The 22,500-nt window shown below is 42.7% G+C and overlaps 1 protein-coding gene across 1 annotated transcript; it reads left to right on the top strand.

The window, feature by feature from the left end:
- Positions 1-1,881: 1,881 nt before the first annotated feature.
- LOC143288850 (A disintegrin and metalloproteinase with thrombospondin motifs 14-like) lies at positions 1,882-21,343 on the top strand. The gene is made up of 12 exons (XM_076597498.1): positions 1,882-2,164; positions 9,537-9,576; positions 9,883-9,949; positions 12,938-13,199; positions 13,847-14,012; positions 14,581-14,750; positions 16,828-16,914; positions 17,507-17,610; positions 18,456-18,584; positions 19,275-19,403; positions 20,282-20,322; positions 20,977-21,343. Exons 1-12 carry the CDS (start codon positions 1,928-1,930, stop codon positions 20,991-20,993), a joined length of 1,449 nt encoding a protein of 482 aa, XP_076453613.1. The 5' UTR covers positions 1,882-1,927; the 3' UTR covers positions 20,994-21,343.
- The last annotated feature ends 1,157 nt before the right edge of the window (positions 21,344-22,500 follow it).

Raw genomic sequence — 22,500 nt, forward strand, 5'->3', positions numbered from 1 at the left:
CGGGGGGGGGAAGCCCAGAGAGAAAGGGGGGGCGAAGAGAGAGAGGGGGGGAGAGACAGAGAGGAAGGGAGCGACAGAGAGAGAGGGGGAGAGAGAGAGACAGAGAGGAAGGGAGCGGCAGAGAGAGAGGGGGGAGAGACAGAGAGAAAGGTAGCGACAGAGAGAGAGGGGGCAGAGACAGAGAGAAAGGTAGCGACAGAGAGAGAGGGGGAGAGACAGAGACAGAGAGGAAGGGAGCGACACAGAGAGAGGGGGAGAGACAGAGACAGACGAAGGGAGCGACAGAGAGAGGGGGGAGAGAGAGACAGAGACAGAGAGGAAGAGAGCGACAAAGAGAGAGGGGGGAGAGAGAGACAAAGGCAGAGAGGAAGGAAGCGACAGAGAGAGAGGGGGGAGAGAGAGAAAGTTCGGACCAAACGGATTATTGATTTTTTTGCCATCAGCCCATTATACAATCCATACTGGCACGTGGAAATGAACGTAATACATCAAACATACGGACTCGAGCATGTCATGCAATATGTCGTGACTATAAATGATGCCAGACTGAAAAGCAAACATATACTCAGCGCAAGAAGTGCAACTGTCATGAGTCGGCATTAGAGACACTACAACAAAACACACATGCCGTTCCTACACTCTGTCTCATTTCTTCACATAATTATTCTCTCTCTCTCTCTCTCTCTCTCTCTCTGTATATATATATATATATATATATATATATATATTTCATTGTTCTATCAACATTTCTTTGGGGAAAAGACAAGACACCAACCACAATGATAACAGAATCTCTTTTTTTTTCTTTTTTTAATTTATGATTCAAGGGGAAGTGTGCATGTGGGTTAAAGGTGAGAAGGGGGTGGGGTGTCCAACGCTTTCTCGCAAGGGGAACCACCACCCTTTCTCAAAATAATCTCACGTTATCTCGCAAAGCACGTGAAAGACCCACCCCACCCCACCCACACCCACACCCTCATCCACACCCCTCTAACCTCGCTCCACGCGTTCTCGCGATGTGCTGCAAGGAAGTGTGGGGGCAGCGGTGTAAGATAAAACGTGGGTTGGCATGGTCTGCGTCACACTCACAGGATCTGGGCTTCAGTCGCTCTCATGCCATTGTAGTAACCGTACCTAATTTTCTCTTTCACTTTCTTTTTTCGGGTTCAAGAGAGATTGTTTTTTCTGGCTCTTGTTGTTGCTGCTGTTGTTGTTGCTGCTGCTGCTGCTGTTGTCAGATGTGAATTGGTTGTGGTGAATTGTTTCGTGGCATGTCGTCAGTACTGGTGTGGTGTGGTGTGGTGTGGTGTGGTGTGATGTGGTGCTGTGTCATACATAGTCTATTGGACTCTAACCTAGAATTGAACTGGAGGTTTTCTGGGGGTGGGAGTGAGTAATGAAGAATGGGAGTGTTCTCTCTCCGCCTCTCTCTCTCTCTCTCTCTCTCTCTCTCTCTGTTTCTCTCTGTTTCTCTGTCTCTCTGTCTCTCTCTCTCTCTCTCTCTCTCTCTCTCTCTCTCTCTCTCTGTCTGTCTGTCTATGTATCTGTCTCTCTTTTTTTTTTCTTTTTTTTTTTTTTTTGTCGTCGTCGTTTATCGTGGCTGTTGCCCGTCTCTTGACTTTGTTTGTCTCTCTCTATCTGTCTCTGTCTTATATTCATCTCTATCTCCACCTCTCTGTCAGTCTTGTGTCATACACAGACGGCAGGGCTCTGACCTAAAATTGTACCGGTGGATAATTTGGGGATGAACTGGGAGGGGGGGGGACGTGAATATTTGTCTGGTCTTATGTCCTAGGCGTGTTCTGTTTGTTGTTGTTGTTTTAACTCTCTCCATACGAACGGCGAAAGAGACGACGTTAACAGCGTTTCACCCCAATTACCGTCATCAAAATATTGCAAGTGGAAGGCTCTTATACTGAAGAGGTGAATGTTGACAAAGAATACCACAATTCTGACGACGGAAGATAAAGGTTGGGTCATTCAGACACCCACTGGACATCCGAGGGGTCTGTGTAGAGGAGAAGAGAGGACTGGCCGTACTGAGTGGGTTAACAGTTGCGTGCAGGCATCTCTCATCATGAGTACAAGTTGGACAAAGACACTCCCCTTTTTCCTGGTGCTGATGGCTGCACTGGTTTTCTCGTCGTCCGGTCTTCCCTTCTCTGTGAGTACAGCGAGTTGAAATCTCCTTTAGAGACTGAGAGAACATCTGGTTGACTCTGTATGTGTGTGTGTTTGAACGTGAGTGAGTGAAAGAGAGTGTTGACTGGTTAAACCACTCGTTGGTTGGTTGGTTAGTTGGTTGGTTGATTGATTGATTGGTTGGTTCATTGATTTATTGGTTGGTTGGTTGGTTGGTTGGTTGGTTGATTGGTTGGTTGGTTGATTGATTGATTGGTTGGTTGATTGATTGATTGGTTGGTTGGCTGGGGCAATGTCCACATTTTCCCCCTCTAGACGGAATGAGCAGTGTTCACAACAAGCCTGGACGTTCATTCCGTCATCACACAGAGGAATAAAGGGGAAGAAATGTGGATGGTGCCTTGGTTGGTTGGTTGGTTGGTTGGTTGATTGGTTGATTGGTTGGCTTTTAATCACTCATTGATTGATTGACTGATTGACTGGTTGATCGATTGATTGGTTGCTTGGTTGGTCGTCCGTTCGTTTCGTTCGTTCGTTGGTTGACTGATTGATTTTCAGAAGGTAATAAAGTAAGCAAAAAATGCTTTTCCTTCAAACCTTGAAATAAATGTGGGGCTGGGTGGTGGGTGGGTGGAGGAAGGAACGAGAAGGGATAAAACAGAAATTAACCCCCCAAAAATATGGAAATACTATACGTCCTCATATCAAAACAGTGTGTACTAAATGGATACACGAATAGACATTTACTGAATTGCTTGACTGAAGCCAAGAAGTGTGTGTGCATGCGTGTGTGTGTGTGTGTGTGTGTATGTGTGTGTGTGTGCGTGAGTGTGTGTGTGTGTGTGTGTGTGTGTGTGTGTGTGTGGTGCATGTAAGAGAGAGGGACAGGAGAGAGAGAGAGAGAGAGAGAGAGAGAGAGAGAGAGATAGTCAGACAGACAGACAGAGAGACAGGGAGAGATGTATATAGCTGTGGTTCAAGAAGAATAGCGAGGGGAAAACAAACTCATTATTTATGCATTTGTCCTGGCCATGACCATGGTGTTATCTTTCTTTGATATTTTTTATGGTATCCGTTGTCTTGCAAACTAAAAGAACCCTGTTGTGTTCGTGATGCTTCAAACCCACATATCTAACTCTCTGCTGTCTTTGTGTATCTGTTTTTTTCATTAAAAAATGACGTGTCTTTAAGCTGGTGCTTCTTTGATGATGATGATCATGATGATGATCATGATGATGTGGATATTTATGATGATATGGATATTTATGGATATTTATGATGATATGGATATTTATATAGCGCCTATCCTCGGTCAGAGACCAAGCTCTAAGCGCTTTACAAACACGGGATCATTAACACAAAGACACTGGGTTAAGCTGACTTTTAGCTGACATTGGGCGCTCATCATTCGTTTCCTACGTCGTTTAATCAGGTTTCAGTCACGTACACATACACACACACACACACAATTCAAAATGGCGGAGACTACCAGCAGCTGAACCTGACTGTGGCAAAAGTTGGCAAATGTCAACAAAAGAAATGAAAACAAGAAGCTTCAGTGCCCGTGTGGTGACTACATCAACACATGCTGTCGGCGGGCAACTGGAATCGAGTGGTAGCGGGTTGAAAACCCAAACTCCAGTGAGTAAAATGCCCGATACGAGGTTACCCTCAACGGCTGACCTCCCCACGGCAAAAGAAGTCGAAGAGACGCCTTTGATCCAGGCAGTGCCTGACCTAAACATAGAGTCTACTTTATTAGACCTCAGGCAGACGGTGAGAGCTCTCTGCAACCGAATTTCTTCCCTAGAGAAGACTGTGGAAGCCCAAAACAATTTGTTAAAACAATCAACGATGTTTTTTACGAAGACAACTGTTTCTATGGTTTCCAGTGAAACACAAACGGAATCCAGCCCCAAACCAAAAATTACATACGCTGAAGCAGCAAAACGTTCAGGATTGAGTCCAGTAAAACAGAAGAACCCAGAAAAAACAACAACGAAATGTGACAAGCCCATCACCACCACTGGGAAAAAAGAAACACCAAAGCAGCAAAAGCTCCAGAACGCTGACGTCAAACCAGTCCCTGACAAGACCTCGTCGAATTACGTCAAAGAAAAGCAGACTTACACGAAACGTTCCAATAAGAACACAGAGGAACATGAGGACCTTCCAAAAGTGCTGATCCTACATGATTCAGTAATGAATGGAGTACACGAAAAAAGACTTGGAAGATCATACTGCTTTCAGGCTTCGAAACAAAGGAACCGCACCTTACATGCGACACAGAAATCCCTACAAGAGTTTTCTTCACCCCCAGAAAAAACGGACCTTGTTGTAATTCACTGCGGTATCAACGACCTGAAAGTGAACGAACCTACAGAACTATGCAAAACATTCGTTTCCACAATAAAAGAAACAGCGCAGAAAAACACCCATATAAAATTCGTCATAAGCAAAGTCACACCAGTAAAAGATAAAAAAACAGAAATCAGAAGACAGCTGTTTAACGCTATCGTCAGTTCCGACCTGTACGATGTGGCCAACATTTCATTTGTAGAAAATGATAACATCAAACCGCATCATCTTCGGGACGGCGTCCATCTGAATCAGAGGGGGTCCAGTCTACTGGCAGCCAACGTAGGGCGACACGTCCGAGATCTGCTGTGGGAGAGACCAAGACGACCTGCACGCCCCACCAGATACCATCCACACCAGTTCTACCCCGCACGTCCTCGTCATGACTGGTACAACAATTACGCCGTCCTGACAGACTGGTCCATGTATTGACATTTGCATCACCTTAAACGCCACAGCCAGCCTTGACTGTTTTCATCACAGAGACAGAACTGCTGAGTTTTCTACACTTCCCCGTTTCTAACACAATATAATTTCATCTTATTAGACGTTAAGCATTTTATTTTATTTTATGTATTTATTTATTTTTTCATAACTAGTCCATACAGCTACTGTTAAGTGACTATAATTACTGTTTAATTTTCGATTTACAACTGTGGTAAGTCGAATAAGTAGCTGACTCAATCACAAATTGTATAATTATTATTATTATTATTATTATTGTTGTTGTTGTTGTTTTATTTTCTAATTTAGAGTTTCTTATTTTCTTTTTCCTTATACCCTCCACACACTATACCCAACATAAACATACTCTCCTCCATAATGCCCCCCATTCGCAAACAGGCAATCCAGGTTATGCAGTGGAATGCTAGATCCATCTCCACAAATTTACCATATCTTATCCAACATTTGGCAAATAATAACTACCAAGCACTTATATTACAATCACTTAATGTTAAGAAGAATAAATTACCCAAGCTTCCAGGTTATTATTACCCACCTGTGCACCAGAATGTAGATGCTGCCACAAAAATCAGTGCCGCACTATATATTCAAGAAGGAATAGAGTACACCGTATGCTCTCCACCAGCACCTAACACTACTCCAGATTTTCATTCATGCGCGGCACGTATTAGGTTCAGTGATCATCTTACTCTACGTGTCGTATCTGTGTATTTACCGAGAGGCCCAAACGAAGTAAACACGGAATGGTTACATAATATTCAGGATAATGAAAAATGGTTGATTGGGGGAGATTTTAACGCCCATTCTCCTTTTTGGGACAAAGATTGTGTATCAGTTACTTGTAACCCCTTTGTAGAAAATATTGTTGATTCCTCCTTGAGCCTTTTAAATGATGGCAGCGTTACCAGAATCCCTGATATTGTCACTCACAGGGCATCTGCTATAGATCTGTCTTTCATATCCCCTACGTTGTATCCAGAATGTAAATGGACGACATATAAAGATACATTGGGAAGTGATCACTTACCGATCATCATGACTTTTAATGTAACTCAAAGACCTACAGAATTTCAAAAAGACAAAGTTCCAAGATATAAATATAAAGATGCTAACTGGGAGAAATTCGAAAGTCTGCTTGCTAGCTATAACACAGAGTTCATAAACACCGCGGATATAGATACATTGTATTCATCCTTTACTGACACCATTTTACAAGCTGCCGACATATCAATTCCAAAATACAATTCACTTAAATCAAGCAAGCATTCGGGAAATATTTGGTGGACACCAGCCTGCGAAGCAGCAGTAGATAATAAAAAATCTAAATTTATTACTTATCTGAGCAACAAATCACCAGAGAATCTTATCGAAAAGAAAAAGGCAAATCATCATAGCAACATGGTCATTGCACAGGCAAAAAGACAATATTGGTCTTCCTTCTGTAATAGGGAGATTTCTGATCATAAAGATACTAAAAAGGTATGGAAAAAATTTAATGAAATGAAAGAAGGTATAAATTTGCCATCTTGTCCTATTAAGATAAAAGACAAAGATTTCCCGTCCAATGTAGAGAAGGCAGAAACATTTGTAGAAATGTTCTCGGAGTCTATGCGATTGGAAGGTCTCTCACTTAAAAACAGAAAACACAGAACCGAAGAAGAGAGCAAAAGTGATTATACAGATCCATGTCCTGATAATAGTCAGTACATCAATGCTCCACTCACGCTCAACGAGGTTAAAGAAGCATTAGTATCCCTCCCTAAAAAGAAAACATCTGTAGGACTTGATGCAGTCTCAAATGAGATGCTGAGACATTTACCAGAAAATTTTGTTGTTTTATTGTTTGATATTTTTCAAAAGTGTTGGATTGATGGTTTAATGCCAGCACAATGGAAACAGTCTATTGTGATACCAGTTCATAAACAAGGAAAATGCAAAACAGATAAGAGCAGCTACAGGCCAATTGCACTAACATCACATACTGGTAAACTAATGGAAAGAATAATTTTGAGAAGGCTGATGTACTATTGTCATAAAAATAAGATTATCCCAATTAACCAAGCGGGCTTTCAGAGAGGTAGATCTGCAATTGATAATTTGGTAAAACTTACAACACATGTAAAACAACAATTCGCTAGAAGGAAAAACGTTCTTGCAACTTTTTTTGATGTGAAGAAAGCCTATGATCAAGTTTGGCATGCAAAGTTACTCTTTAAACTGAAATCTGTTGGCTTTTCAGGACATCTCTATGATTATATCAAAGATTTCCTGAGTGAAAGAAGTATACAGGTACGGGTCGGGAATACATACTCAAATCCTAAAACTCTTCACATGGGATTACCCCAAGGTTCTGTTATTGCCCCTGTTTTATTTAATATCTTGTTGAACGACTTACCCAAACACTTATCAAATGATGTGATCCTAGTGCAATACGCAGATGATATATGTATGTGGATGAATGAAACGGAATACATCCAAAAGGGCTTTAAACTATATCAAGAAAATATACCAACGAGAAATAGATAGATTAAATAGATATATTGCTGATAATGGTCTTACATTATCATCAGAAAAAACACATATTATGCTTTTTAACAATGGTACAAACCCAGAAGAGTTACCAACATTTAAGATTGAAAATGAGACAATTCAGTATAAAGATACTGTTAAGTTTTTAGGATTGATACTTACTTCAAAACTAACTTGGAACAGCCATATTGAATATATATTAACAAAAACAAGAAAATCTCTAAACTTACTCAAAATTGTGAGTAAACAATACTGGGGACAAGATACAACGATTTTGAAACATTTATCATCATCACTTATTCGATCCAAACTATCCTATGGACAAGAAGTCTTTTTCAATGCTCCAAAATATTTGCTAAAGAAACTTCAAAGCATAGACTGCAAAGCATATAGACTTGCCCTTGGTGTACCTTTCCATGCATCGACCCTCGGAACATACAAAGAAATAGGAGTACTACCTTTAGATGAATACCGAAACCTCGCATGTGCTAAATACGTACTGAGAAGCTCAACAACTGAAAATTATACATCAGAGGAAGTAAAAATTACATCCGAAAACAGCTTCCCCAAAAGAGCTAAAAACATATCTTATTTAACACCCATTGGCACGTTTGTGTCAAACCTGTTCGAAAAATCTAAAATTAATTCAGATGACGTAGACACACAGAAGACCGTAAGTCCATACCCCATCTGGGAGATGAATAAAGCACATTTTGATGTTAATCATACTGCCATTAAAAAGAATGAAAATCCGAATATCATGGCAACGGAAGTCCGAGTACACCTTCAAAATAGATACCGTGATCATTTACAGATCTACACAGATGGCTCACTATTAGACAATGGCCAAGCAGGTTCAGCTTTTGTTATACCAGAACTGAAAACGGAAAGATCATACTATATTGGTAAAAATCGTTCAATATTCACTGCTGAACTTATTGCTGTTCTTATGGCTCTAAATCATATTCTTGATCTTCCAATTTGCCTTCTACAAGTCTTGTTTTGCGTTGATTCCAAATCTGTATTATGTGCTTTAAACTCACCAAATTGTAAGAACAAATCTAAAATCATACTAGAAATCAGCCACATTTTACATCTTTTAAGCTTGAAAGGAACACATATTACGTTTTTCTGGGTTCCTTCACATCTTGGTATTCTCTACAATGAATGGGCTGACAGGGCTGCAAGAAAAGGTGCAAAGAACGAACAATGAACCATAGAACTTTATGTGCCTCTATCTGTACAAGAGGGTTATCGAATACTAGAAAAAACATTGTGGAACAAAGTCAGAGAATTATACCAAGAAAACGGCAAAGCTTTAAACCATAGTGTAATTAATGGTCAACAACCGGGAACTATCAATCAGTCAAATACATACAGTAATTCAATAAGATTAAGGCAGATTCATACATTATCAAACAGGATAAAACTGAACGCTTTTGTAACAAAGTTCAGCAAAGATGTCAGATGCATATGTGGAGAACATATTTCTAGCAACCATGTAATATTCGAATGTCAGAATCTAAAATGTTTTTTGCCAGACTTCACCAAAAGTTCTTTTGAATGTGTTATTAACAATTCCAATATGTTATTTGTTATTGCAGACGGTTTGCTGCATAGTCCTATAGGACATTTGTTATAGATGTTATATTTGTTTGATGTTGGCGTTTATAACGTTTCCATTTTTCCTAGCGTTGTCTCTCCCTATTCACCCTCCACACATACACACACTTTTACCCCTCCCCCTCTCACAGCCCCTACCCCCACGGTTTTTTTTTTTTTTTTTTTTTTTTTTCCCGTCTAATATCACTTCAAGTGGAAAGACGTTAAACTGAAGACAACAACAACACACACACACACACTAATGCAGACTTTAATATAATGACAACTATCTTTTTGTATCATGATACTTATTTCCTTTGGATGTCCGATGTCCCTTTCCTTCATAAGTTACTGTTAGTGTAGATGACTGTTCAGAGGGGCTATATTTTACTTTTGATGTCGATGTCCATTTCTTTCATACTGGTATTTGTTATTTTCAGGCCGAGTTTGATGAGAGCATCCAACGGATCGTTCGATCAGGTAATGGTAGCAATGTACACAAAGAGAGTGAAAGGCATAGACTGAGAGAGAGAGAGGGGGACAGAGACACAGAGACAGAGGTAGAGACACACAGACACAGAGAGACACACACACACACACAGAGACACAGAAACAGAGAGACAGACACAGAGAGAGAGAGAGATGCGGGGTCATATAGAAGGAAGACATTTAGGAACTACTGCTACTACTGCTGCTTCTACTGCTGCCACTACTTTTACAACAGTTGCTGTTGTTTCACCTGCTGCTGTCTGTCCATGCGTTCTAAACACTTTGTTGACATTTCAGGGGAGGTTGATGGCTATGACTTTGCTACACTTTACGCAGTGGACACCACTGCCAAGGAAGAGACAAGGTAACACACAAACCACACACACACACACACACACACACACACACACACACACACACACATCCACGCACTCACACACACGCCCACAATTATATATATATATATATATATATATATATAAAGAGACAGACAGAGAGAGTAATATTATGTGTGTGTCTGTGTGCGTGTGTTTGCTTGCAAGCTCATCGAATGATACTTAAAGTGTGTGTGTGACACGCACGTAAAATGTGTATACCATTGTGAGTTTGGGTGAGGTATACTGTGGAGAAATACAACAACAAATAATGGTTACAATCAGAAATACCAAGAAAATGATTTATCTTTGCACCTTTTGCTTACATTAGGGATCCTAAAGGGAGGTGAGGAATGCATGAGCAGCACGAGGGGTCAGCTCAACTCAGCTGTTAGAACCCAAGCATTGTCAGGTGAACAAGTAGTGACACAGGGGCAGTGTTCCCTGTACTGGGATCTCTGAAGAGACTCCACCCGCCACTTGCTGACCAAATTATGTTCGTACAGCATAATAGTACATTTTATTTTCACTTATCCATTTAGTTATATTGCTCAAACTTCTTTTTTTTTCTGTTTCGCCAACAACGTGTACACAGTTCACAATTCACACGTCAGAACAAAATTACCGCCCCTCAAACACCACCTCCCTTAACCACACCTTCCCCACCTTCGACACAGAGTTATGCTGATGTTGGCTTCTCCACCTCACTATTCATATTTCTATGCCGGTTTTTAGGCCACATACAGGGTTCACATCATTCACCAATTCATTGTCACCTGTTCGTGGCTTAACCAATAAGAAAAGCACCGGAATTTCGCTTTTTCTAGTGCGGTATATGTTCTTAATCCAGCTTTTATGACTATTATCCATTAACTAAGTTTCGAATGGGGTTTTTCAGCTATTGAGCCAAAGGTGTCCTGAACTCTGGTGTCAAAGGCACCAGAAGATGCAGGACTGCAGAAAGAGAAAGAATTTATCGTGTGGTTTAATCCTTTAGCCATTGTGGAGAGAATTCATCACGTGGTTTAATCCTTTAGCCATTGCGGAGAGAATTAATCATGTGGTTTAATCCTTTTAAACATTGTAGAGAGAATTCATCATGTGGCTTAATCCTTTAGCCATTGTGGAGAGAATTAATCATGTGGCTTAATCCTTTAACTATTGTAGAGAGAATTCATCATGTGGCTTAATCCTTTAGCCATTGTAGACCAAAATCGGTGGACGGGATCAGATCTGCAAAATGATTTATCAAACGTCATCTGACAACGCTTTCATCCCTAGTCCGCGTCATCAGACCAGTTTCACAAAATCATTTCGTTGAACATCTGTTGCTCTGGACAAAAAGGACAGAAAAGGAGAAAGAAGAGTGGAATCCTTCAATGTTGTTGCCTACGTGATTTCTGAGGCCAGTCAGACAACGAGAGGCAACAGCTAGCACGTTGTTGTACACACACACACACACACACACACACACACACACACACACAACACACACACACACACACACACACACACACACACATACGCACACACACACACACACACGCACACACACACACACACACACACACACACACACACACACAATCATACACACACACACACACACACACTCACACACACACACAATCACACACACACACACACACACACACACACACACACACACACACACACACACACACACACACACACACACACACACACACACACACACACACAAATGACAGACTTGTCACAGCTTAACCATGGATAACGTGCATCAACATTTTTGCTTTTCGATAACACTGATAGGTTTTCTATCCACTTTCTATGAATTCTATTCATTACCGAGCCTTGATAACAATATAGATTATCCATCAACTATCAACTCATTATCGAGCCTTGAATACCACTCCTAAAGGGGATATTCAACTATTCATTTGTTGAGCCAAAGATATCCTGAATTCTGACATCAAATGCAACAGAAGATGCAGGGCTATGGAAAGAAAGAGAAGGATTCCTAATCCTTTTGCCAGTCAGATTCAGACGACATCAATGGACCCAACGAGATTTGCGAATGACTTATTGGGCGTCTGTGGCTCTGGCCAAAAAGGACAGAAAGAAAGAAAGAAAGAAGAGAGGATTCATTCAGTGTCACCGCCAACATTATTTTCAAACCCTTTCGTACAATGGAGACATCAACCAACACATTCTTGATAACAACGGTGCGAATGACAGGCTGTGTTTTTAACTGACTTTGACAGACTTTGTTTTGGAATCGCTCTCCTTTATGCTAATCTTACTGAACTTTTAACACTGTTTGGGGTCTCAGTCCTGAAATTGGCCCTCGCGGTCGGCTGGGCCATGGGGAACATGGTTTGACTTGATTTACAATTTTCCATTGTTCTTTTCCCCAACCCTTCCTCCCTGCCTCTCCCTCTCTCTCTCTAAAAATATATATACCCTCTGTGTGTGTGTGTGTGTGTGTGTGTGTGTGTGTGTGTGTGTGTGTGTGTGTGTGTGTGCGTGCTCTGTCGCTCCCACTGTTTGGAACTCACTGCCTAAAAGTCTGCGAAACATTACTTCCCTACCAGTTTCAGTGTGAGTTACGACTTGTGAAGGAATTTTGAAATAAATGGTGGATGGTTATACAATGAGTAGCATTTCACAATAACTTTTTTTTCTCAAGGCCTGACTAAGCGTGTTGGGTTACGCTGCTGGTCAGGCATCTGCCTGGCAGATGTGGTGTAGCGTATATGGATTTGTCCGAACGCAGTGACGCCTCCTTGAGCTACTGAAACTGAAACTGCACCATACGAGTAATAGTCATCATTATTTGTTATTGCATAGAAGCTTTTTCAAGTAAGCTATCAATAATTCAGCACACACACACACACACACACACACACACACACACACACACACACACAGAGGGGTTGGGGGGGGGGGTCAAAGTTACATCAAAATTGATGACGTGTGTCGCTGTGCTCTTTCAGACAAACGAGACGTGACGTTGCAACACACGCTTTTGACTCCTCCTCCGACAAACCAATCTTTTCACTGCAACTCACATCCGGTGAACGACTGCGCATGTCGCTGGTAAGACGATCGGTTGACACTTCCGGGGCGACGTTCACGGAGATCACCGAGGAGGGAGAAAGGGAGATAAATTATGAGCGCAGAGATTGTTTCTTCAGCGGAGACCTGGAGGGAGGTGAAGAAGGATTTGCGTCCCTTGCCATGTGTGATGGGAAACTGGTGAGAAGATTAAAATATCTTCCAGTTAACACGGTGAATCAAAGAACTGTGACAGAATACTAACATTAACTGAGAACCAAAGACAGTATAATTTGATATGTTTTCTATCAATACATCTTTTATCTATTCCTATATATCGGTATTCTGACTAACAAAGTACAGTTTAAAAAGAGGATATTTGAAATGATTAGTTGAATAGACAGACTGGCAGGCAGATAATTACATCAACAGATATCAGTAACTGAGATCAATGCTTACGCTGTAAAAAAAAAAAAAAAATTAGAATAAAAAACGAAATTAATTATAGCTAAAAATGCGTGTGCCCTCTCATTTTGTTTCTAGAATCTGAAGCTTAACTGCGTGTTAAGAAAAAATGATAGAAATGGGGGCAGGGGGGAGGAAGGGGGAAATGGAGAAACAGGGGAGGAGGGGGAGGGAGAGAGGGGGAAGAGAGAGAGAGAAGGGGGCAGGGGTTGCTTCAGCCAGCAACTGACTCTGCCTGACTATGTGCTTTTAGTTTTTTTCCCTCATGTCATGAATTGCTTGAACAGATATAAACCAGAACACCAGTAATGTGGTATCAGACTTGGCAGTGCAGTGTCATAGTCAGCATGTCATCTCTCACGTACCAAGTTTGTGACCAACAGACGGGTTCCGTAACGACTGCCAGACGTGATTACGACATTCACACCTTGCCCCAGACAAGCCAGAAACGGGACGCTGATGACGTCATGCACCTTCTGGTCACGTGGAAGGACAACCAACGTGGACAAAGAGACTTGGACGACGTACTGGAAACTCCCGATGTCAACGGTGAGTTTGTCCAGTTACTTATGTGCACTAGCCTTGGACGACGTACTGGAAATTCCTGATGTCAACGGTGAGTTTGTCCAGTTAGCTGTGTGCACTACAATAAAAATGAAACTACCGTTCTCATTTTTCCAGATAGAAACCACAATTACCAGCCATAGTACTCGCTTTTTTCTTTTAGAACACGTTTATTATTCATGGAAAGAAGACAAGGATTTTTCATTTATAGAAGCGAAATCAAAATTCTTATTCATTTCTTCATGATCACAACCATCCTGTTACCGCCATGATCACCCGTTGTTGTTATCACAGACAAAGTTATCACACCATCACTTTGAGAATGGTTCTGATGGCATCCATATGCTGCTTCTGTTAGTGGTGATAGAGATTATGATGATGGTGATGATGACGCCAACACTGACTATCATGATATATATATATATATGTGTGTGTGTGTGTGTGTGTGTGTGTGTGTGTGTGTGTGTGTGTGTGTGTGTGTGTGTGCGCGCCTATGTATTTATGTATGTATATTTCTGTATCTATATCTCCATGTATCTATCTGTGTACACAGCCTTCGGATCACCGAAGCAAAACGATACCAGACGCAGTGTCAGCGATGGCAAGGCCACTGTGGAGATTGGAGACTTCGTGGACAGGTTCTTCATCGAGAACGTAAAGACCAACTTGGGCATCACCATGAACACCCAGATCATTAATTTGATCATCCAGAAGTGGTCTGCAGTAAGTCTAAATTAACAGCAGAATTTTAGTTCAGTTCTGAATTTTCTGAACTTGTTGGGATATCATTCAGGCAGTTACAAAAAGCAAACTGCCAGTAATTGTTTTCAAATATCTGATCGAAAATGCTATCTGTAAAGAAAAGCATTTACTTAAGACTAATGTCAGCAGTAAAAAAGAAAGTATATATGTGTGTGTGTGTGTGTGTGTGTGTGTGTGTGTGTGTGTGTGTGTGTGTGTGTGTGTGTGTGTCAGAGAGAGAGAGAGTGTGTGTGTGTGTGTGTGTGTGTGTTTAAATTGTAATGTTAGTTGAGTTGTAAATTTTCTGAACTACATGGGATATAATTCAGTAGTCAAATATATCTGACATTAAATTTTCAAATACCTGATCGAAAGTGCTATCAGAACACAAAAGCATTACAATTGATGTCAGAAGTATATAAAAAAAAAAGAAGTTAAAAATGCGTTACAATGTACTATCAAACTGAACATTCATGAGTGTCATGTATTACAAACACAAACACTTGGCACTGACCACCCGCCATAGCAGAGTGGTTGTAGCGTCGTGGACTGACCGCTTGGAGGACGTAGGTTAGTGACTCTTCACAGGTGGGTTCTTTCCGCTCAGTGACACGGCTTTTCCCACAGCTCAGTCCATAGCCATCCTCTTCACGGCTTGCGTCCTTGGGAGTGTTGCTTGAGTTTCCTGACCGCATCGTGGAGTGTTGGTTGAGTTTCCTGACCGCATCGTGGAGTGTTGCTTGAGTTTCCTGACCAACATCGTGGTGTGTTGCTTGAGTTTCCTGACCAACATCGTGGAGTGTTGCTTGAGGTACCTGACCAGCATCGTGGAGTGTTGCTTGAGTTTCTTGACCAGCATCGTGGAGTGTTGCTTGAGTTTCCTGACCAACATCGTGGAGAGTTGCTTGAGGTACCTGACCAACATCGTGGAGTGTTGCTTCAGTTTCTTGACCAGCATCGTGGAGTATTGCTTGAGTTTCCTGACCAACATCGTGGAGTGTTGCTTGAGGTACCTGACCAACATCGTGGAGAGTTGCTTGAGTTTCCTGACCAACATCGTGGAGTGTTGCTTGAGGTACCTGACCAACATCGTGGAGAGTTGCTTGAGCTTCCTGACCAACATCGTGGAGTGTTGCTTGAGTTTCTTGACCAGCATCACACGTGGAGTGTGGCTTGAGTTTCTTGACCAGCATCGTGGAGTGTTGTTTGAGTTTCCTGACCAGCATCGTGGAGTGTTGCTTGAGTTTCCTGACCAACATCGTGGAGTGTTGCTTGAGTTTCCTGACCAACATAGTAGAGTGTTGCTTGAGTTTCCTGACCAACATTGTGGAGTGTTGCTTGAGTTTCCTGACCTACATCGTGGAGAGTTGCTTGAGTTTCCTGACCAACATCGTGGAGTGTTGCTTGAGTTTCCTGGCCAGCATCGTGGAGTGTTGCTTGAGTTTCCTGACCAGCATCGTGGAGAGTTGCTTGAGTTTCCTGACCAACATTGTGGAGTGTCGCTTGAGTTACCTGACCAGCATCGCAGGTGTCTGTATCTCTCGGACCAGGTTGACGCTGGGTGTATATCTATTCTATCACGTAGTCCCAAACCTAAATGGACTTCCATAGCAGCATCGACGTCATCCCCATCATCATCGAAATTAGAGAACTAACTGTGTGTGTGTGTGTGTGTGTGTGTGTGTGTGTGTGTGTGTGTGTTTATTCATTTATACATATATATATATATGTTTATTTATTTCTCTCTCTCTCTCTCTCTCTCTCTCTCTCTCTATATATATATATATATATATATATATATATATATATCCATATATATATATAGAGAGAGAGAGAGATGTGTGTGTGTGTGTGTGTGTGTGTGTGTGTGTGTGTGTGTGTGTGTGTGTGTGTGTATACAGAGGGACAGACAGACAGACAGAGATGTGTGTGTGTATGTCTGTGTCTGTTTGTCTTCAAGATGTTACAGACTTTCTTTGAAAACTAATACACAATTCAGCGTCAGCAGGATTTCACTGCTACTTTTGCCCTTACCTGTTGATGTGTGTCCTTTCCTCAGGCTTATGCCATCTTGTCCGATGAGACCAAAGTGGGCTGGGACCTCACACTGCGACTGGTCAGCGTGGTCATCATGAGAACTGACCCCGTGAGTCAGGGGTGGCTGAGGGGTAGATCTAGGTGTTAGGGGAACAGGGGGGCGGGGGAAGAAGGTTAGGAAAGTGGTGTGTTCTGGGGTTCTTTCTGGGGGTGGGAAAGAGAAGTGAAGAATGAAAGTTTTGTTGTTGTTGTTGTGTGTTTATTGTTTGTTTGTTCGTTTATTCTTCTGTTCCCTTTTTTTCTCGTCATCGTTTTTCTGTCTGTCTCTGTCTGTGTTTGTCTCTCTGTCTCCACCTCTCAGTCTGTCTGTCTGCCTCTTTCTCTCTCTCTCTCTCTCTCTCTCTCTCTCTGTCTGTCTGTCTGTCTGTGTGTCTTTCTGTGTGTGCATATGTGTGTGTGTGTGTGTGTGTGTGTGCGTGTGTGTGTGTTCTTCTTTCTCCTCTCTTTTTCCGTCTATATAATTCCATCTCTATCTCTTCTCTTCTCTTTTTCTTTTCGTTTTCAACTTCAGTTGAAGGAGTTCATATGCATCCTGTAAGATGCCCACTAATATCTTAGAATTTTAGAAGTTAATCACTTAAGAACTCAATGAAGCAAACATACGTGACGATTAACCATCAATCTCCCCCTGTTTCATTCAGACCTGGTACAAGGTCGAGCCAAACCAAAGGATTGGAGAACGCATGAACGCGATCTGTGTGGGGACGAAAGACAGAAGTTTCGATCAAGTGACGCTACACACTGGGTGAGGCATACATGTTGCACGTGCACGTGCTAAAAGGGATGATCTGGATACACAACGACCCACGGACACAAAGCATTGTATTGGCTACGATTACATCTCATTCTATGACAAGGAATGCACACACACACACATACACACGCGCGCACGCGCGCGCGCACACACACACACATACGCATGCACACACACTCACACACACACAAACTGACCTGACATAAACACACAAACACACACACACACGCACGCACGCACGCAAGTTTACAAACCCAAGCTTACAAGCACACACGCACAAGAACAGCAGCAGTCAGTTTAGAGGCAGTTGTCTCCTCCTCCATCATTCCTGATACCAACCATCACCATCATCATCACCTTCACCATCGTCACCATCCATGCTGACAGACACCATAATCACCATCATCATCACCATTGTCATCATAGTCTGTGTTGACAGACATCACCATGTCATCACCATCGTCGTCATCCATACTGACAGACATGACCGTCGACATCATCATCATCACCATCGTCATCATCATCATCCATATCCATGTTGACGTCACCACCATACTCGTCACCATCGTCATCATCATCCATGCTGAGAGACATTACCATCGTCATCACTATCTTCGTCATCACCATCCATGCTGACGTCACCACCATCCTCATCACCATCGTCGTCATCATCCATGCTGACAACAACCAGTATCACCATCGTCATCACCGTCATCATCATACATGCTGACAGACATCATCATCACCATCGTCATCATCACCAACACCATCGTCATCGTCATCCAGGCTGACAGCCAATCACATTCTGCGGACCGTCATGTCACGTTGTCTGACAGACAAACGACGGACGTGAACCGAGTGGGGATGGCCTGGCTGGGTAAAGTGTGCAATCCCCGCTGGAGATGTTCCGTCAGCAGAGCCGCTAAAATCAACCACAGGACTGAGCTGCATGAACTGGGCCACAGGTATTGCCCAAGAGACAGAGAGAGAGGGGGGGAGGGGAGGGCAGGGGGGATTGTGGGATAGAAAGGGGGAGATATTTATAGAGAGAGAGGGGGGGTAGGGATAGAAAGAGAGTGATATCTAGAGTGAGGGGGGAGGAAGGAGAGGGACAGAAAGGGAGAGATAGAGAGGAGGGAGGAGAGTGACAGAAAAGGAGAGATGTTTAAGCAGACAGAAAGAGGACCAAAAAAAAGGATAAAATGACGAGAACAAAAAAGTGACACAGAGAAATGAGACAAAGGTTTTGGGGGAAGGCAGAGTAAAAAAAATGGATAGGGAAAGGGTAGAGAGAACGAGGAGAAAGAGAGACAGACAGAGGGAGACAGACAGACAAACAGAGATACAGGAAGCGTTGATTTTCGATGACAATAGATGAGTACTTGTGTGCTGTCTTCATCCAGTCCCGCTCTCTTTACAGTGTTTATACATACATGGTAGAGGACAAAATGAGAGAGAAAGATATAGAAGTGCTTTGTAAAGCAATGTCTAATATTTCACACACACACACACACACACACACACACACACACACACACAGCGTCCGTGATATCTAATCACTGTAGCTCGCTGTCTCACAAGTTTGTTTTTTTTTTAAACTTGAACCAAGCTCCGTCATTTTTATACACACTCGATTTTGTACTTTCATTTCACAGCCTCGGTCTGAATCATGACGGAAAAATGCAAGCCTGCATCGATGGCACCGACCCGACCAAGGGCTTCATGGGAGGTAACAAATACCACTTCCGGGCGTGCTACAAAGACGTGCTGGCCGAAAAGTTGCCGTGAGTACAGTAGCCGCTGGCATGTTGACCATGTGTTTGCCGCAAGTTTGACAAGTGTTATGTAGTTGAGGAAAACAAGTGCACTGATGACTGTCCATTGTAGGAAGTACTTCTTCTTCTTCTTCGTTCGTGGGATTTGACTTCCACGTTCAGTCGTATACACGAATAGACTTTTACATGTTTGATCGTTTATAACCCCGCCATGTAGGTAGTCATACTCCGTTTTGGGGTGCGGGGGGAGGGGGGAGGTGCATGCCGGTACCGGGTATGTTCTTGTTTCCATGACCCACCGAATGCAGACATGGATTACGGGATTTTTAACGAAGGTATTTGATGGCAAATTTAACAGCAACGTAATGGGTGAATGAGCAGGTAAACAAATGTATCATTATGGAAAAGACTGCAAAGATACTTTGAAAAGTTGGATTGTGAGGAAAGGCGATAGGAACGTGCAAATTAAAAGGAAAAAAAATCTTTGTTTAGAGAAAGGCAAGTTTAAAAAGTAAAGTGAGCTGAATCGAAACGTAACTACTTGTTCGTGCACTTGTGTATGCAGGCATGTGTTTCTGATTATGGAAAAATATACATGTGAATTTCTTAAGTTGATTGACAAACCATTATTTAAAAGGTTAAAAAAAAAAACACGACAGGGTGGATTGTCCTAATATTGATGATAAAAATAATGATCATGATGATCATGCCTGCTATTAGTGTTCTATAGAATTACACTGAAATCTGTGTAGTTTCTGCCTTTGGCCTGTATACAAATACACAGGCACATGAAAATGGACGATAATGAATTGCAAATTCGTTAAACATACGTAGAAAGCTACTTACGTGCGAATGTATGTATGTATCTATGTATGTATTTGTTACAGACAAAAAAGCTGCCTTTTCTCCAACGCTTATTCCAGTTACGGTAGGTTCTGTGTGCATGGTGGATTACTGTTTGCTTCAGATTTCTTGTCTCACTTCACTTCTGCCTCTGTCTCTGTCTCTCTCCCTCTCTTTCTCTCTCTGTCTCTCTCTCTGTCTCTCTCTCTCTCTGTGTCTTTCTGTCTCTCTGTCTTTCTGTCTCTCACTCACTCACACACTCACACACACACACACACACACGCGCGCGCGTAGGTGTCTGTGTCTGTGTGTGCGCGTGTGTGAAAAAATATCTAGTTCATTGATATGATAGTCCTTTCAAGAATTTCAAAAATATTAATGGTTTTACACTAAGATATGCAGAAAGCAAACTAGACATGTGATTGATACTTTTATCATCACAAATTTTCAACAGACCTTTTGAAAGAAAAAAATTGTTCAGTTGTCCATTTGTGGCGGTATGAGTGTGTGTGTGTGTGTGTGTGTGTGTGTGTGTGTGTGTGTGTGTGTGTGTGTGTGTGTGTGTTGTCTGTGTTTGTCTCTGTTTCCGTATGTTTGTGTCGCATTGACGTACCCCTCTCTCCCCTCTCCCCCCCCCCCCCCCCCCCCCGCCCCCCACTCCCCCTCCTCCTGAACGTAAACTGCTATGAAATAAGTTTTGCGTGAATCCATGCAACTCAGCTAGATCTGTCTTTTCCAGAGCGACAGTTCCACTGAAGGCCTACACGGAAGTGAAGAGGAAATCCCGGACCAGACACCGACATTCTGTCATACCTCCTTGAACCCCTCACTGAACCAGACCAGACACCGACATTCTGTCATACCTCCTTGAACCCCTCACTGAACCACACCAGACACCGACATTCTGTCATACCTCCGTGAACCCCTCACTGAACCAGACACCGACATTCTGTCATACCTCCTTGAACCCCTCACTGAACCAGACCAGACACCGACATTCTGTCATACCTCCTTGAACCCCTCACTGAACCACACCAGACACCGACATTCTGTCATGCCTCCTTGAACCCCTCACTGAACCACACCAGACACCGACATTCTGTCATACCTCCGTCAACCCCTCCCTGAACCAGACACTGACATTCTGTCATACCTCCTTGAACCCCTCACTGAAAGAGACCAGACACCGACATTCTGTCATACCTCCTTGAACTCCTCACTGAACCAGACCAGAAACTGACATTCTGTCATACCTCCTTGAACCCCTCACTGAACCAGACACCGACATTCTGTCATACCTCCTTGAACCCCTCACTGAGCCAGACCAGACACCGACATTCTGCCATACCTCTTTGAACCTCTCACTGAACCAGACACCGACATTATGTCATACCTCCTTGAACCCCTCACTGAACCAGACACAGACATTCTGCCATATCTCTTTGAACCCCTCACTGAATCAGACACCGACATTCTGTCATACCTCCTTGAACCCCTCACTGAACCAGACTAGACACCGGCATTCTGTCATACCTCCGTGAACCCCTCACTGAACCAGACACTGACATTCTGTCATACCTCCTTGAACCCCTCACTGAACCAGACCAGACACCGACATTCTGCCATACCTCCTTGAACCCCTCACTGAACCACACCAGACACCGACATTCTGCCATACCTCCTTGAACCCCTCACTGAACCACACCAGACACTGACATTCTGTCATACCTCCTTGAACCCCTCACTGAACCACACCAGACACCGACATTCTGTCATACCTCCGTGAACCCCTCACTGAAACAGACCAGACACCGACATTCTGTCATACCTCCGTGAACCCCTCACTGAAACAGACCAGACACCGACATTCTGCCATACCTCCTTGAACCCCTCACTGAACCAGACCAGACACTGACATTCTGTCATACCTCCTTGAACCTTCACTGAACCAGACACCGACATTCTGTCATACCTCCTTGAACCCCTCACTGAACCAGATCCGATGGAACTGATTATTTATTGACTTTTCCTGCCTTTCTTTCTTCTTCACACTGATTGTATTTCTGCTTGATATGGAAACATCCATCCTTAATATGGGTTTCCATGTCACACACACACACACACACACACACACACACACACACACACACACACACACACGCACACACACACACACATATATGATTCTTTTCTTATTACCTGAAAGTGTTTCCAAGTGTACGGCTGCTTTGTGTATATGTATGTCGTTAAAGATTTAATCCTT

The sequence above is a fragment of the Babylonia areolata genome, chromosome 13, assembly GCF_041734735.1.
Source record: "Babylonia areolata isolate BAREFJ2019XMU chromosome 13, ASM4173473v1, whole genome shotgun sequence".
In the NCBI taxonomy this organism is placed as follows: Eukaryota; Metazoa; Mollusca; class Gastropoda; order Neogastropoda; family Buccinidae; genus Babylonia; species Babylonia areolata.